Source organism: Coptis chinensis, chromosome 9, assembly GCF_015680905.1.
Source record: "Coptis chinensis isolate HL-2020 chromosome 9, ASM1568090v1, whole genome shotgun sequence".
Taxonomy (NCBI): Eukaryota; Viridiplantae; Streptophyta; class Magnoliopsida; order Ranunculales; family Ranunculaceae; genus Coptis; species Coptis chinensis.
This window is the reverse complement of record NC_141464.1, coordinates 12,551,095-12,569,297: the sequence shown is the minus strand read 5'-3', so window position 1 is coordinate 12,569,297 and position 18,203 is coordinate 12,551,095. Positions and strand designations below refer to the sequence as shown.

Genomic DNA, 18,203 nt, shown 5'->3' with positions numbered 1-18,203 from the left:
CAGTCCAAAAAGGCCTCTTCAGCTGCAGTTGGCTTCCACAGACTTTTCGTCCACTTCTGCTCCTCTGATTGGGTCAAGGCTTAGACCATTGGAAAGCTCTTTCCGAGCCGGTCGTTTTGACATAAGGTAGGCCTAATTCCGAGGTCTGAGTCCAAAGATACGGCTTTCGGAAGTTCTGCTGACTTGTGTGCTGTTTCAGCCCATGTCGACTTTTCAGCTTTTGACCGGGCTTTAGGAAGACTTTATCTTCTTGAATCTTGGCCTTTAATCACGGAACTCCTTAGTAACCGACCTTTTCTCCTTTATCTCACTAAAGTGGCACATTTCTGCACATAATGGACTTTGAAGCCTGAAATGCATAAAAACACGTAATCAGTGTTAACTCTTAATTATTACTCACATAATTGGTCCAAAAGTATGACTGTTAAAGGGTTAAAACTACAGTTTTGAGCTCTTATCAATCTGCTCATCCTTTCGGATTTTCATGTCAAATAGTGCATCAGCGATTTTAATGTAAGGTCGGTTGCAACTGAATTTTGCAATGAAATTGATGGATAGCACCTTAAACTCATGAATGCTGCCCCTGGGTAGCTTCATGTAATAGATGAGTGCCGAGTTTGTCAAACTTGAAGCAAAATACCGGCACAAATAATGATCTTTCTTAGAAAAACCCACCATTGCTTGACGATAACCGAGCACATGAGAAACCGGATCTCCTTTGCTATTAAATTTAGAGAACTTCGGTGGTTTATAATCATGGGGGATGTATCCACTCATAACATGCCATGAAAAAGGAGTTCCAATGTCACCCTGGATTGCTGACCGAACAACTGACTCATCCATCTTGGTTGGTTTCGAACCTCGTAGTTCCTCTAGTATTTGCGCCTTGAGTTGTGCAAGAGTAGTCGGTTCATGAATTGGAGTTCTCTCGTTGTTGTACCTCGGACTTGGACTCTCATAGTTCTCATCTTGATGATAACGTGGTTCCGGTTCCCAAGATCGAGTGGAGGAGTTTGCAAAACTGGATTGGGGAACTAAGGGATTCCAAGGCAATGAAGGTTCCCTTGGAACTGAAAGTCTTCTTCATACCGAGGGTGACCTCAATAGTTGTGGATTTTGGGCAAACACATTCGGATGTCCATCCCTCGTACCTCGAGAACTTGAATACCAAGAGAAGTCAGTTCCGTGTGAACTCGAGTGTTGGGTTGGATCCAATTCCGGATTATAATCTGAATCTGGTTGGTCGCTATGATACCCAGCGAAGTAAGGGATATAATGTGTAGGGACGTAACCCTCACCAGGGTCGAGACTTGGTGGCCGGAACTACCCCCTCGCATTTCCATCAGTAGGCAACACTCTTGGAGGTGAACGACCCTCCTGTGTGCGGTAGTAGTTTTGTAAAAAACGCAAACGAGCCTCCTGTCGACCACGTTCGACCATCACAGCATCCATGATGGCTTGGTTGGTTATGGCAGATTGGGGAGTATCGTTGTTAGGCTCATCATCTTCACTCCCCTGTCCAAAACGACGATCTCCTCTACGTTCAGATTGTCTTTGAGAAGTAATATGTGGGTTATTGATCTCGTTATTCCCCTTATTACCTTGATTCGCATTGGCTCTTGTAGTAACCATGATTTTGAATCAAAGTGAAAATTTTTTTTAAAAGAACAACAAACCCAAGAAAAATTGGTGGGTAGGAGAACTTAGAACTGAAAAAATTTCGACCAAGAAATCAAATAAATTCTGTATAGTTCTCCCCACAGACGGCGCCAATTGTGTGATGATTTTTCCTAATCTAGAAATACAAATATTTTGTTGATGATCAAAGAACAATGAGAAGTATTGGATCAAGAAAAAGAAGAGATGTAAAAGATGATGAGTTGAACCACATTCTTTAATGACTGCCTACGTATCCTCTGAATAGGAATCAAACTCAAAGTGTAGTTCAGCTATTCTATTTATAAGAATAGATGAGGTTTCCCAATTAGTGTTTAACTAGGAGATCGTCTCTTGTCAAGTCTCATCTTGACGAATAGGTAAGGTTTCCCAATTAGTGTTTAACTAGGAGATCGTCTCTTGTTAAGTCTCATCTTGACTCTTCTAGAAGCCTCATGTTTCCCAAGTCAAATAGGTCTCCTTTATTGACTTAAACAATAGAAAAATATGTTTAGGTTCGGAGTAGTAGTTAGAACTCCGAGCCTAGCAGTTGAGTTTCGGATTTGGAGTTCATAGTTAGGAGTTGGTTATACGAACCTACTACTCCAGCTAGTTCCAAAACCTACAAACCTGCTCCGAACCTAGTAGGGGAGTTCCGGATTTGGAGTTCATAGTTAGGAGTTGGTTATACGAACCTACTACTCCAACTAGTTCCAAAGCCCACGAACCTCCTCTTCTTGCCTCACTTCCGAACCTATGAAGTGAGAGGATTTGGACTTGAAGTGTGTTCTAGTACTTTCTACCCACACTAAGACCATATCTGAGGCTTAAAAAGATGATGCCACGTGTTACATATCTATTTGCTAAAATATGCACACACAGTGTCCATACCCAAATATCAAAGACGTCCACGTAACAACATTTCTTTCTGAAGACTTGTCAAAAACGCGATAACCATCACAAGAACTACTACATTTAAAGTACATGTCCATTAGCGCGCTATTAGCGACAACATTATCCTTAATATCACTATTGATCATAATAACATGAGCTTGCTTCATTTTCTCAATAGTAGCAAGTGTAGCACAAACAAGAAAAACAGACGAAAATGTAAACTGGTCCGACGTAAAACCACTCATCTTGTTATAAAATCCCAGTCCCATTTCTTCAAGGCCCTTTTGTACATACCTTGATATCATTGCATTCCATGAAACCAAACTTCTTTATAGTATTCTATCAATTAAAATGTGAGCAGCTCTAGTTATCAAAACCCAAATTGTTTTTTATGGGTTTAGTTCGGGTCGGTTATCGGGTTATAGAAACACATTGACAGCCCTGATTTTCACCGTCATTTTGGGGGCCAAAAGCGTTCCGCATGTGTTTAACGCACCCAACTTTTGAAACATCTAATGGACATCTGATAGCACCAACACCTCCTCCTCTTTCTTCTCTAATGGTTGTCTCCCTCTCTCCTGAGGGATAAAGCCTCTTCGCCTCTCCTGCGGGCCATAGCAGCTACTCTCCCCTCCTCTTCAGATTTAAAAAAAAAAAAAAAAAACACCTAGATCTGATTTGTTTTAACTTTCTCTTGATCCATTTTTGGGTTTCCTCTTTCCACAAATCTTCTCCTCGACTTCTTTAGTGTCTCATTGATGTTGTGATGAAGAAAAAAAAAGAAAAAAAGGAACTTGGTTGTTTTTATGGGTTTTTCTAACCCATAGTGTGATCGGCATAGATCGTTTGGATCAAGAGCTGTGGTCTTTGGGGTTTATGGTTTCTACTTTGTGGAAAGCCACCCCCTTTTTGCAGGCTAGTTCCTTGTTGAAGATCCAAAACAAGTACGATCTCGGTTTCCTATTTCCAGTTTTATTAATGTGTTATTTGGTTGGCAGCATCAAGTCAGATATACATGGTTGGACATTTCTCATACGATGTCGGAGGTGTAATTAGATTCTTTTGCTTGTAACTGGTTGTGGTTGTCTTCAGTGTTGGTTGGGCAGGAGTGAGGTTCTTTCCATTTATCTTCTCTCTTTCCGGATTGTTGGTTTGGGGGGTTTTATGGTCAGGCCACCACCCCTTTGTAAGGTTCTTGGTGAGGCTCACCTTCTAGGTGTAGCTAATCTGCCGCTATTACAGAGTTTATTGCTTTGTGGTTTGGAGACTTTTGGGTCTTCGTCTTGGGAGAATCAGAACTCGTGGTTGATCAGTGCTGGAGCAACTCAGGTGGAGAAGAAGCATGGGTTGAAGATTTCAGATTCGTGTTGGTGTTGGGAGTTCAATGCAAGGGAATCTATCTCAAATATACTTGGATGTTTGTGTTTTTTCTTGCATTAGATTTACTGTTTCTTCCATGTATTTTTTATAGTTGTCTGTTCTGTAAATTACTATGTTTTGAATTAATGAAATGTAGAATTATCGAAAAAAAAAAAACGCACCCAACTTTTAAACGCTTATTATGGATGGGGACCTTCGAGAAAACAGTAAATTAATATTTGTGCGACACGTTGGATTGTGGGGCCCAAGAAACTGAATAGATTATCAAAACACACGCATTTCTTATAATTTTTTCAAACGCATCATGCTCTAGTAAACACTTGAATTAAAAAGTATATTTCCCCTTGCGAGATTGAATTTGGTTTTCATCGTTTCATTTGAGTAGTAGTCATCAATCATCCCAAAGTCCTCCCTCTCTAATCTACTTTCTTTCCATACAAACAACAAAAAAACATTTCTTTCCATACAAAGACAGATAATCATCAAACATGCAGAGGTTATCTAGAAGCATTGTAAAGAATCTCTCCTCCTCCTTTCTCGTCTCACACCGCCAAACTGCTGCTTTTTTCTCAACTTCTTCTCTTCTCTTTGACGATACTCAAATACAGGCATGTCCTTTTTTTACTATACTAATCATTTATCTATCCTGTTTTTTGGCTCTTTAGTGTATACAGGAATAGTGTTCTTTTCAATCTCACTATATATTTTTTTTTATGTGTTTTGATGGTTACAGTTTAAAGAGAGTGTTGCACAATTTGCACAAGAACATATTGCTCCTCATGCATCCAATATTGACAGGACAAACTATTTTCCAAAGGTTTGCTGTAATACTAGCTCTTATTTATTTATTTATTTATTTGTTGGTTAAGTATACATTCCATCCCAACAATTTAAAATTAGTGAGGTGCTATGGCTAGATGAATTCCGCGCTAGGAAAGACTTGAAAGACGAGAAGAATAACTTCCAAACTTGTTATTTGGCCACTGTGTAAAGAACTAGGACACCACCTCCCTGGCTCCCTACAAACTGAACATTCATTCTTGATTTCGATCCCTATGGTAAAAGGTATATTAACAGTAATGTCTGTACTGAGAACACCTTATCCTTCTCCCACTTCCACACTCTTGCATCTTCCTTCCCACATACCATACTTTCTAATAAAAGACTAGCCAAGAGTCAGCATACACGTTCAACTCCTAATCATTTAAGTTTCTTCTTAAACCAACTCCCATTCCATTCTCCCTTTTTAGTCATGCTCATTCCATAATTTTTGCACTCTACTTTCATAATTATAAAGGAATTGGACACTAATTTACCTCACAAAAAGAAAAAAGTTGCTCTACCCCTGTTTGGAATGGTAACACCTTTTATTATTTGATCCCACACGCTAGCTATTCCTCTCCACTAAGTAATATCATAAGGGCACCTGATAATGTTTGGCTTTCACACACTTTCCTCTCCCCATACTTGCATACAGTTACCTTTCTTAAAGATGTTCCTTTTCCTCCTCATACCTCGACAACCGTTTTAAAGAAGTTGCTTCATTCATGACTTCTACATGTTTGCAGCCTAAACAATTACTAGGTTTTCAAGTAGCAAATATCTATTTACTAAAACATGTGGTTTTGAAGGGGATACCCAAAGTATACTGCTCAGAAAATGCTTGTGTAAATAAGAGATACAAACATGTGGAGGTGGAAGGATTTTGGGTAAATTTATTTTTCAAAGAATTTTGTAACTTTTTATCTGAAGCCGTTATTTGAATGAAAATACATGTTTGGACCTGTCTCGAAAGACTATTAAAGACCACTAAACTTTGGGCTTAATCTGGTACTTTGTGGGGACTAGAGCAACAGCAATGCCTTTATAATGATGCAAGAATGTAGGATGCAAAGGCAGCATTAATTTTGAGTAGCATAACTACAGGTGGGCATGTTCAACACTTATAATGTCATGAGTCGCGTAGCCATGGATGGATGCGCCAAAGAGTGTCTCCATAATATCATAGGGTTTAAAATCGTGTTACCGCCTAGTACTCTGTAGGGTATAATCTATTTTGTTTTGCTTTTTCAGGAGGTCAACTTGTGGAAGCTCATGGGAGATTTCAATCTCCATGGAATTACTGTACCAGGTATAGTTCTAAACAAGTAGAAACTATAAAAAAAAAAAAAAAAAAAAAACTACGAGTTTATCATCTGTAAAGGTTTTCTGTTTTGCCGTACATTTCGTTTATACTTTTTAAAATAATGTCTGACATATACAAGAAAATAAGTAGTTTACTAATTGTGTTACGTTATACAAGTTTTTTGTGGTCTCAATCAAATAGTGAAAGAAGTCTCGACTTTCATGTACAAAATATCTATTTTCTTTTGTTGGGGGGGGAGGGTAGGGTAGGGTGGTTCTCCTACTTGTGCGTCGCTTAGGTTTCTCTTTTTTCCAGGGAAAAGGGTTTCAATCTCTAAAACTTTAAACTGGGTCTGATGCATTCCACATTTATGTGTTGCCTCGGGGGTGCCAGCATCACACCTTTGGGACAGTTCACCTACTTTACTTTTTTCTTAGAATTTTATTTTATTATTATTTTTGTTCATTTTTGTTGTTTTGTTTTTGTTTTAGTCAGTTTCCTAGTCGAAGTTTGTTCTTTGACTAACAAGTAACCCAACTTATATATAAGTCTTTACAATTAAGGCATCACCAATGTGGATGTGTAAAACACTAATATTGCACAATTTTCTCTAAAAATCCTCTGCCAATGAGAATGTGTAAAATGATTTTGATGTTGTTTTACATTGTATTTGGCTATTTCAAAGTGTTTAAAACTTCAAAATTCCTTACAAGTATATTGGTTGAAATTGAAAAGTGTAAGTTCAATTACGAGTAAGGAAGTGAGCTCAAATCAGGACAAGTTGAAGGAACCGTAACTAAACCGTAACTATTCAAAGTAGTATTGAAGTGGTAACTCAATTACTGTGACTAAACTCAATGGTGCTAACTACCTTGTATATCTAAGTCTGTTAAATTAGTATTATTATTAATGTAGACTTAAACTAGAATTAGCAAAATCTACACTTTTAATTAAAACAAATAAAAAACACCCCTTGAAGTCTCTCTTTATTTATTCTCTAAAATTCATAAACATCAACTACTAATGAACCCTAATTACAATCCCTTATTTATACTAACTGACAACAAAGCAAACCAATTAAAACATGTCACATGGCAAGTTACTAAATAAACTAAACCAACTAAAAGAAAGAGGCGCCTAATGCAACCCATGGGTTTGTCTCGAACTTGATGTCCACATCAATTATGGCTGAAGAAAAAATTGAAGTATCCCAACTGAAACAGTGGATGATGATGAGGAATGGTGAGACAAGTTTCCTTGGTTATGTTATGCCAATTGTCTACGTAACAAAGACAACAGGAATATTGTTGCATGACATCAATACAACACTAGACATCTGATTCCCAAAAATCTGATACATGTCCACTCTGATGGGTGGGTGTCATATGTTCCTACACATTTGGTCTTAAATGCCAAGCTTCTGAATTTTTTTTGTTACAGTGTCTAGTAAAAGAAGATATTGTGTTATTATGTCTTCTTCACGACCAATGGAAATCTTACAGATTTTTCTTCATTTTATCCTTTCGTCATTAATGACTTCCTTTTAAGTGATTCAACTTTTTAAAATGATTTGATGCATTTGGCGACCGATATCACATTAAAAACTAAGTTTATGGTTCTCTTGCAGAGGAGTACGGAGGACTTGGTCTGGGGTATTTATACCACTGCATAGCAATGGAAGAAATTAGCCGGGCATCTGGATCAGTCGGTCTATCTTATGGTGCTCATTCGAACCTATGTGTAAATCAACTGGTAAGTCAGCAAATTTCCAGTTTTTAAAAAGATGAATATATTCGCTAAAATTAATTCCATTAATGTTGTAGGTGCGACATGGGACCCCTGCTCAGAAACAGAAGTATCTGCCTAAGGTTTATTTCCACATTTTATTTTGTTTTGATATTGTTTATTTTGATATTGCGGTAAGAGAATTACATGCTCGGGAGTTTGGGTTAATGTGGACTTATAGACAGTAGTTAATAGAAGAGCTACGTTTTCTAGAAAAGGATGTTAGATTGGTTAGTTTGGAAATGTGGATTAAATCTGATTGATTTTTTGGTGATGAGGAGGTCTGTCTTTACGTAACTGTTATTGTCTTAATTTACAATATATTAGTTATTAGCTTGCTGGGACATTTATGTGACAATTATGTCTCCAGGTGGACCCACATTTGGAATAAGTCCTTGTTTTTTTTCAGTGTATTTAGTTATCATGATGGACTTGTTCCCGGCCGTGATTTAAGTAATAGTACAAATGCGAGTGTTTACAATATAGAAATCAGTAATTTAGCGCATCTAAGTTATGATTGTTGACATGCTTTCAAGATATACTAAGTATGATTGTGTATTGCTGTGAAGCTAATAACTGGGGAACACGTAGGAGCTCTGGCAATGAGTGAGCCCAATGGTAACAAATGAAACTAGTTCTGTGTTTGCTTTGAAGATTGTTGTGGTCAATCACATATGTATTACACTTTAATCACCTTTGATGTAGCGTATCTAACTTGTATATGTTATGTCCAGCTGGGTCTGATGTAGTCAGCATGAAGTGCAAGGCTGATTGTGCTGATGGTGGTTATATATTAAATGGAAACAAGATGTGGTGTACCAACGGCCCAGTTGCGCAAACATTGGTATAGTCCTGACTGGTGATTGAAAATGTCATTCTTTCCCTTGTATTTCGTTTTATCATTTTTTGATGTGATGTAATCGTCGGCGGAAGCAAACAACGATAATAAATACCCATTGAATTTAATAAAAGAAACACCTAAAACTAGGATTTCTTTGTTCAATTTTGGAGAACAATCTCTCAAAGAATAATGTTCCATAAAAAACCATCCTCCAATGAAGGCCAACATGCCTTTAACATAACCTGTCACTAAAAACAATGGAAAAGGTACTAAAAACTTTACCTAAATTTGTAATTAGAAATAACCTAAAAAAACTATCCATTTTAATTGTTTAGAACCCTAAATCACATCACCACATATCTTTGGTGTAGTATGGTCTAGTATGGATAGAGGGAATCCTTATGACCGTACTCTTACAAAAGAAATGTATACAGTAAATAAATAATAATGTTTTTTTTTTCTTGGAGAAGCACAAACAGTGATAGGTCCCTCTCCTTATACGTAATTGCAGTTCCACAGAATTTCTTGTTTTTCGATTGCAACCTTTGTTTGTTTGTGCTGATGTTGTGATTGGTGCAGGTTGTTTATGCAAAAACTGACATTGCAGCAGGATCAAAAGGAATAACAGCATTTATAATTGAAAAGGGAATGCTAGGGTATAGTTTTTTATTTGCTATTTTGTTACAAGTTATACCTGAAAAAATTCAAGGTTAACAACTAGGTGTCGCTTGAGTTAGAGCGCCAAGAAGTCTGTTTGTCTGATTCAGCCTGAAATTGAGTGTCATAATTTTTTTTTTATTTTAGGAAGAATGAAGAAACTAGAGAAATGTTTAGTTCTTCTAATCATTCCTTCTAAACTTTTTGACACTTGAGGAATTCGGTAATAGAATCAGGGATATACTACCAATGATTTTGATGTGAATTAAAGGCGGAAACAACTTTAATCAGCACACTATTGATAAATTAAGGCTAATTCTAACCCTAATTTGATGGAAAAAGCGGATTTTAGTAAACCTTAAAATCAAACAACTCCGAAAATCACTACTAAATTCTCATTAAATCTGACAACTAGATTGTGTATTTATACAATCTCCAAGGAATCCTAAATAGAAACAGTGTGATGGATTTTCCTAATCTAGAAACACAAATATTTTGTTGATGATCAAAGAACAACGAAAATTATGGAATCTAGAAGATGATGAGTTGAACCACATTCTTTAATGGCTGCCTACGTATCCTGTGAAGAGGAATCAAACTCAAAACATAGTTCAACTATTCTATTTGTAAGAATAGATTAGGTTTCCCTTAATTACTTGTGAGCTAAGTAATTAGTGTTTAACTAGGAAACAATCTCTTATTAAGTTTTATCCAGACTCTTCTAGAACCTCATGTTTCCTAAGTCAATGTCTCTTTTATTGACTTAAACAACAAAGAAACATGTTCAGGTTCGAAGTAGGAGTTGGAGTTCCAAACTTCGTAGTTGAACTCCGGATTTGGAGTTCCTAGTCAGGAGTTGGTTCTCCGAACCTACTACTCTAACCAGTTCCAAAGAATTTCGAACCTCCTCCTCTTGTCTCACTTCTTGACCTAGAAAGGGACCTAGTCATGACTTGGACTTGAAGTTTGTTATGGTACTTCCTACCCACAGCAAGACTATTTGAGCCTTAAGAAGATGTTTCCACGTGTTACATATATATTTACTAAAATATGTACACACATAAACCAACTACTAAAATATAACCTACCAAAATACTAATTCCTAATAAACTAAGTTACTAAATATTTAATACTACTAAACACTAAATAATACTAATTCTATCATATTTTCATAAAGTCTAGGTTGGATTTGCTATGGTTTAAAAGTTATCCTATTCTCTGCTAGAGTAGCAGTTGTTGAATGTGTAGAAGGAGAGACAGTAAAAGTTAGGTCTCAAAGTGAGACCCATCCTCTATTTATAATAACAGAGTTACAGTGTACATAGGTTGGGCCCAAGTATAGGCCCAATAGGACTAATATTACAATACTCCCCCCAAGCCGGGTGCGAAGATATCCATAGAGAGCTTTTACAACGGAAGAGCTAAGATCGCAGGTCCCATTTGGTTTGGTAAAGAGTATCGACAATCATTGCCTTAGTCCTAACAAAGGACGGGAGACAATCCTAGATTTAACTTTCTCCATGAGAAAATGCACATCAATCTCTATGTGCTTAGTCCGCTTCATGTAGATCAAGATCCGGTTAAATGGATGGCGGCTTTGATTGTCACATGAAGTCACGGATGATCCGTGATCAGGTAAAACCAAGCTCTCCCAAAATAGATCGCGAACCACATAATCTCACAAGTGCCCAAAGCTAGGGGCACGATACTCGCCTTCGCCAGATGATCCGAGACAACAGATCGCTTCGGCTTTTCCATGAGATAAGGTGATTCCCACGGAAAGCACATAAAGAAGGAACGATCGGTATCAATAGAACCTCCATAATCGTAAATCGGTGTAAAGATTCTAAGGGACCCCGTGAACCGGCCGCGATAGAAAGAGACCTAAGCCGTGGCAAGACTTTAGTATTTTAATATGCTCCATCGTGATCCATATGAGATTGACGTGGAGCATGCATGAACCGACTAACTCGCCACAACATAGGCAATGTCCGGTCTAGTATTAACTAGATAAATAAGACGCCCAACAAGGCTACCGATAAGTCGATAGATCCGACAATAATGGTCCCTCGTGCGCGAACTAACCCTATTTTGTTAGGCACCATAGAGTAGAAAATGGCCGACAACCCAAAGATCCCCTCGGAAGATCTAGAACATACTTTACCGAGATAAAGAGATTCCCTTGGGACTACGGCAATCTCAATGCCAAGAAAGTAACGTAGAGGACCCAAGTTTTAACCTCAAAAGACTTCCCAAAGGATTCCTTAATTTGTACAATGCCCGACGATCATCGCTCTCGTAATAATAATGTCGCCCACATATACAAGCAGATAAGTCACGCGGTCCCTGAGTTAGCCGAACAAACAATGTATGGTTCGAGTGGCACTTGGTAAATCCATACTATAGCACAACCTCGCTGAATCTACTGAACCAGGCTCGTGGCGACTGCTTAAGCCCATATAAGGACTAACGGAGTCAACAAACTTTCCTAACATACTCCCCCTCACCACGAAAGCCTGGTGGGGGATCCATGTAAATCGTCTCAGCCAGATCTCCGTGAAGGAAGGCATTCTTCACATCTAACTGATGAAGAGGCCAATCATAAGAGGCAACCAGGGAAATAAGAAGTCGAACAGATTTTAACTTGGCTACCGGAGCAAAGCGTCGCACCAAAGTCACGCCCAGTACCGTGTAAATCCCTTTAGCAACCAAACGGGCCTTATATTGTTCAACCACCATCCGCCAAGTACTTCATCAGTAAAACCCATTTCAGATCCAACGGTATGAAGTCTTGGGAGGTAAAGCAACCATTTCCCAAGTCCGATTCTCGCCAAGGGTCATTATCTCATCCCGCGATAGCGGCTACCCAACGTGGATCCGATAAAGCCTCGAACCGATCGCGTATCCAAATGGAGGAAACCGAAGTCAGATATGTCTGATAGGAAGCATATACACCCTGATAAGAGACAAACTGCGCAATAGGATGATTAGTGGGAAAACCGTATTTGTCTGGGGGATGCCTGGTCCTGGAAGGAAATCGAGGGGCTCAACAACAACGGGGAGAATCAGCGGGGAGCAATCATGGGGAGTCAACAGTAGGAGCAATCACAGTAGGTAGATCACTAGAAGGTGAAGGAATGTTACCTGAGGCAGTGGGCAGAGCATGAGCATAAGTAGAAGTGCGAAGAGTATACACCTGTAAAGGTTTAGTAGGAGGGACTACCAGAGGAGTATCAAAGACAGGAATAGGATAAATAGCGGAAGACGCCTCCTCTGGGGAAGACAAAGGTTCCTGCACAGATATATAAGGACCAAAATATGCACTATGCTCAACAAATGTGACAACCAAGGTATGATAGAGGCGACGACTAGGTGGATGATAACAACGATACCCCTTGGACATAGGGGAATACCCTAGAAAGACACACCGAATGGATTTATCATCCAATTTGGTCCGCGTAGGACTCTTATCATGAACATAGCAAACACAGCCAAACACCCGGGGAATAATGGGAAACAGAACACGACTGGGGTATACAACTTGAAGAGGGGCCTTACCATTAAGAACTCTAATCGGGTCGCGGTTTCGGCGTAAGCGCCGTAAGAACCGTGATAATGCCGATGGGATCGAGGAACATACATACCTTGCAACAAACACCGAACTACATCCATAAGACTCCGATTTTTTCGTTCAACAACACCATTTTGCTCAGGTGTATAAGGATAGGTCAGTTGCTGAAGGATACCCTGTTGGTTAAGACGGGCGACAAATTCGTTGGAAACATACTCCTTCGCATTATCAGACCGAAGTCCGCGAACCGCGATATTGAACTGAGTTTTAATGAGTTGGAGAAACTGAGTAAAAATAGGGAGAACTTCAGATTTCTTGCGAAGTAAATAGATCCAAGTACACCGAGTATGGTCATCTATAAAGGTCACGTAGTACCTATGGCCAGAGAGGGTAGTCACAGGAGAAGGACCCTAAACATCCGTATGAATCACATCAAACATACAAGGAGATCTAGAAATGCGAGGAATATAAGAATTACGCACATGTTTAGACAAAGAACAAGTATCACAATGAAAAAGAGTATTTTTGCATGTTTTTATTAATTCAGGAAATAAAGTACATAGATACTTGAAGTTGACATGGCCCAACCGAGCATGCCAACTTTTCAAAGACTCAGCAGAAAACAAATAACGGCCTGACACAGGCAACACACTAGCATGCAAACTCGATACTGGTGGAACAGGTACTGGGACAAAGGGGGGATCTCCAAAGTAGTATAGTCCCGCATGCTCATAGCCCCTGCCAAAAATCTGCCTCGTACTCAGGTTTTGAAGATAACAAGAATGGGGTAAGGAAACAACAGAACAGTGATAATCTTTAGCAAGACGACTAACAGATAACAGGCTAAGTGCTAAGTGAGGAACATGTAAGACTAACTCTAAAGAGATAGCATGGGATAACTGAACAGTACCCTTACGGGTAATAGTGGTGTATGAGTCATCCGCAAGGCGGACATGATGTGAAAAGGGTGTGCTATCAGACAATAATCTAGACTCACCAGTCATATGATCATTTGCCCCGGAATCAAGGACCCAACCAGATGGAGGCGGAGAACGAATATGGAACGCAAAGAGGGTGTACCCGCGGCGCCATCATGGCGTATACTAGATGTCCCCCCACGCAGACATAGCATGCATAAGCCGATAACTGTCTTTGGGTAAAAGTCCCGTAATCCTCTAAACTCCCCCCTCGATGTGAAAAAAAAGTTATAATCGCCAGGAAACCCGCCGGAAAAATGTGATAAACGCTTTAAAAACCTACCGGAAAACCGCGGATAAACGCCGGAAACCTATCGGAAAACAATGGGAGGCAAAGACAAGTCGCGCCGGATGAAGCGTCTCTTCGGCATCGTCAAAGTCGTATAATATCGCGTTGCCGCCAGGGCTAGGAAGAAGGAAGGGGTGGCGGCTAGGGTGGTGGCTAAGGGTGGTGGCTAGGGTTTGATCTCCTTACTTCTCTCTTCCTGTTTTTTCTGATACCATGTAGAAAGAGAGACAGTAAAAGTTAGGTCTCAAAGTGAGACCCATCCTCTATTTATAATAACAGAGTTACAGTGTACATAGGTTGGGCCCAAGTATAGGCCCAATAGGACTAATATTACAATAGAATGTAATGTGTGATGGATGTACAAAAAGTGATGATAGGTTTTTTCTCTTTCTTATCATGCTTCTTGTTGCCAATAAACTTTCCTTCCTCAATACAAATATGACTTAAGAGGTGGAAGCGGGAATCAGACTCCGTGCCCCCGATGCAAGGGATGAGCGCATTTAGCGCGAAAGCCGTCGGCAAGTGTAGGCCAAGCTGAGGATACTGAGAGTGTGGGAAATTGTTTAGTTTAAATTAAACTTAAAGACACCAAAAATGTCTAGCCCACTCTCCAAAGTTATAATTTTTGGTGGGCTTGCTTTCTTTGATAAAAAAATATTTAAAATAAAAGCTCAAAAGATTCTCTGAAAAATTTAAATAACAGGATAGTGTTCAGTATCACTATTAAATAACAAATGTGGAGCACCTTCCTAGAGCAATTGTTTGGTTTCTTTGGAATGAAAGAAATTGGAGAATATTTAAGCAAAATAACAAGGAAGCATTTATTGTCTTCTTGGAGATCAAGGATTCAAGGAAGCATTTATTGTATTTTACAATTGGTCTAGGGGTGTGGCGGATTTGAAGGTCTTAGGATTTCAAGACTTTGTGTGTAATTGGGATAACATTGTAGTGTGAACATGAAGGGTGTCCTATGTTTAGGGTGTGCGTAACCTCATAACTTAGTACCTTGATAAGTAGGGATTAAAATTTTGTAATTTTTATCATGTCTTGGAATAAGTAAATACCTTTTACCACTCAAAAAAATATATAGTCTTAATTGTTGTTTCTTGTTACTTTACGTGCAGCTTTAGTACGGCCCAAAAATTAGACAAACTTGGAATGCGAGGAAGTGACACGTATGCTCTTTATCTCAATGTTTCCGTTTTTAATTTCTCATTCATTCTACATCAATATATTGTTTTAATGTTCTGTTCATCAACAATGACAGATGTGAGCTTGTTTTTGAGGATTGTTTTGTTCTTGCACAAAATGTTCTTGGCCGGGAAGGACAAGGTATTGGAAGTACACATAAATACATACTAAGCTGCTGGTATTAACAAGGTTAGATATTTCGAAATAATCTGATCTATTCTGATGATTTTCTCCATGGCGGAGAGATCATTTACACGAAAAAATCACCCCTTAATTGATCTTGTTGGTGCCCTTTACATGCGCCCTGTCGGCATATATACACAATATTGTTGTGGAAGCAATTAAAGTTCATAGAATGCGATAGGATGGTGAACGTTTTTCTCCATTTAAAGAGTCTATGAAACAAGAGATGGAGTCTTTTACTTGTGAAATAAAATGTAGTGAACATTTTGTATGTACTTTGGTTGAGAATATTTTTATTGGTTCTCCTCTCATAACAATACACCTCTTTTACTACCCTGGGAGGCAAGATCCTCAATATGATAATGCGTGAGGCTTTAAGGCATGCATCAAAGATGTCAATATCTGAATACTAATGCTTTATCAGTCATTTTGACCGCTTAATTACCATTCTTGTGAAGGTGATTGAACTATAGAATCCTTTCACAATTTGCTTATTTTGTCGATCTTTACTGTAGGAGTTTATGTCATGATGTCGGGGCTAGATCTGGAGAGGCTTGTTCTGGCAGCTGGTCCCCTTGGCCTTATGCAAGCTTGCCTTGATGTCGTTCTTCCTTACGTTCGCCAGCGGGAACAATTTGGTCAACCAATTGGGGAATTTCAATTAATACAGGTTTTCTAACAGTGCTTTTGTTGTAAAAGTCTTTTACTACTGAACAATTACTGAAAATTGTTGCACTGTATACAGGGCAAAATAGCTGATATGTATACATCTTTACAGTCTTCGAGGTAAATGTCTTTCATCATACCCTTTTTTTTTGCCTACAAATTCGTTTTAAATCAGCTAATTTCATATATTATTTTTGATACCAATCTAATTTCATCTTGTTTGCAGATCATTTGTGTATTCTGTTGCTAGGGATTGTGATGACGGAAAAGTTGATCGGAAGGTTATACTCCTTCCAACTGAATGATGGAGCAATGCTTTTTTCTTTTTCAGTTTATACTATACTAGTTCCCACTCTTACTACACTTAAATTCTGGTTTTTGTAGATTTTTATATTTAAGATAGGATTTAGTATGTTTAGGTTGTTTCTTGCCAATTTCCTATTGTATTAGGTTTCAGATTTAGTGGTTTCCAATTTGGTTTTCTATTTCGATTAGTAGTTCTAATTGGCGTAGTATACAATGTCAATAAGCCAATTTATATAAGTAGGGTTTTAGGCCACACAAAGTTGAGTTGGTCAGTGTGCCCTGATAGCACCAGAATCACATCTATAATACACTTAAGATTATGCCACATCTCAAATGCTATTGTAGGAAATATATATATACAATTAGCATTTGCACCATGCTTGAATGTATCTCAACTCATCTGAATGCTTATAGGATTGTGCCGGAGTTATACTTTATGCTGCTGAAAGAGCTACCCAAGTTGCTTTACAGGTAAACTACCTTGGCTATCCAAAGCACTAATGAGAATAATTACTTGTACATCCCCTTTGTCTTTTCACAGTACCATTTGAAGGTCTGATTCTGTCTTTTGATAAACCCTTCCAACTTTTTGATACTAAATAGTTGTACATTAAGCAATTCATCCGAGCACCTCAATTAATATTTCTACTTGAACAGTAAAAAGTAAAAACATGTATTAGTTTTTCTCTATCTAATGTGTTGCGCTCAATCTGGCAGGCCATTCAATGTCTAGGTGGAAATGGGTACGTGAATGAGTACTCAACTGGTCGTCTTCTTCGAGATGCAAAACTATTTGAAATTGGAGCAGGGACTAGTGAGATCAGGAGAATGATTATTGGTCGTGAACTATTCAAGGATCAGTGAAACTAAAGGTCCTCATAATTCCTTTCTCATTGTGTAACTATAGATGGTAACAGATGTACTGTTCTCCCGCCAATGTACTAATCTCAACTCAAGATTCTTCAAGTCATTCTAACCTGGTTTCAGTGGTGGAAGGCAACAATACTTTTGTTCGAGTCAATCTTTTCTGGATCCAAGCAAGTAACATGATGGATGACTCTGGATCATGCATTCACTCAGTTTAGATGCATTTTATACTTTTGAAGTGTCTGAAAATAAATTTCGTAACAAGAAAAACTAGATGCGTTTTAGCACTATTGTCTTGCATTGTATGGCCATGGTCCTATGGCTCCCGATAATAAAGGAATTGAACCGTTCAATGGTATACCATAGCTCTAATTGTATATGCTATTGGTCGTCCTATGGTTTCAAAATTCGAAGATATTGTTTCAGCCAATTTCTGTATGCTTCTCAGTCCAGTTTCTTTAATTTACTGTTTAGGAAGGTTACTGAAGCAATACTTGGGCGTTTAAGTAGAGTACTTCATGGTTCATGCCTGTCTATGCACTCTTGCCTGCACTGCAATGAGTTAGAAACTTAGAATGATAAAAACCAACAAAAGAAATACGATGAGTAATAGGCGACAAGTCGTTGGAATGTCGAATGAAGCCTCTTCCTTGTAATAAGTATGCAAACCGTGCTAATGTAACGCATCAGTTTTTTCTGAAGTCTTGAAACTCGTCTATGGAGATCCTTTCTTTGGATTCTAATTGTAATTATATAGGGGAGACTAATCTATTTATTATTACTATTATTATTATTATTATTATTATTATTATTAT

The 18,203-nt window shown here is 38.4% G+C and overlaps 1 protein-coding gene and 1 pseudogene across 1 annotated transcript; one reads left to right on the top strand and one right to left on the bottom strand.

Moving 5' to 3' along the window:
• The window catches only part of LOC147474799 (pentatricopeptide repeat-containing protein At4g16470-like), a 37,082-nt pseudogene extending 34,074 nt beyond the window's left edge, over window positions 1-3,008 (bottom strand).
• Window positions 3,009-4,220: 1,212 nt separating this feature from the next.
• On the top strand, window positions 4,221-17,826 carry LOC147474798 (isovaleryl-CoA dehydrogenase, mitochondrial-like). Its single transcript, XM_086582557.1, has 15 exons — window positions 4,221-4,538; window positions 4,664-4,747; window positions 6,004-6,061; window positions 7,683-7,807; window positions 7,879-7,923; window positions 8,410-8,458; window positions 8,575-8,684; window positions 9,261-9,337; window positions 15,300-15,350; window positions 15,443-15,507; window positions 16,065-16,219; window positions 16,295-16,335; window positions 16,442-16,496; window positions 16,936-16,992; window positions 17,239-17,826. Exons 1-15 carry the CDS (start codon window positions 4,419-4,421, stop codon window positions 17,383-17,385), a joined length of 1,239 nt encoding a protein of 412 aa, XP_086438683.1. The 5' UTR covers window positions 4,221-4,418; the 3' UTR covers window positions 17,386-17,826.
• The last annotated feature ends 377 nt before the right edge of the window (window positions 17,827-18,203 follow it).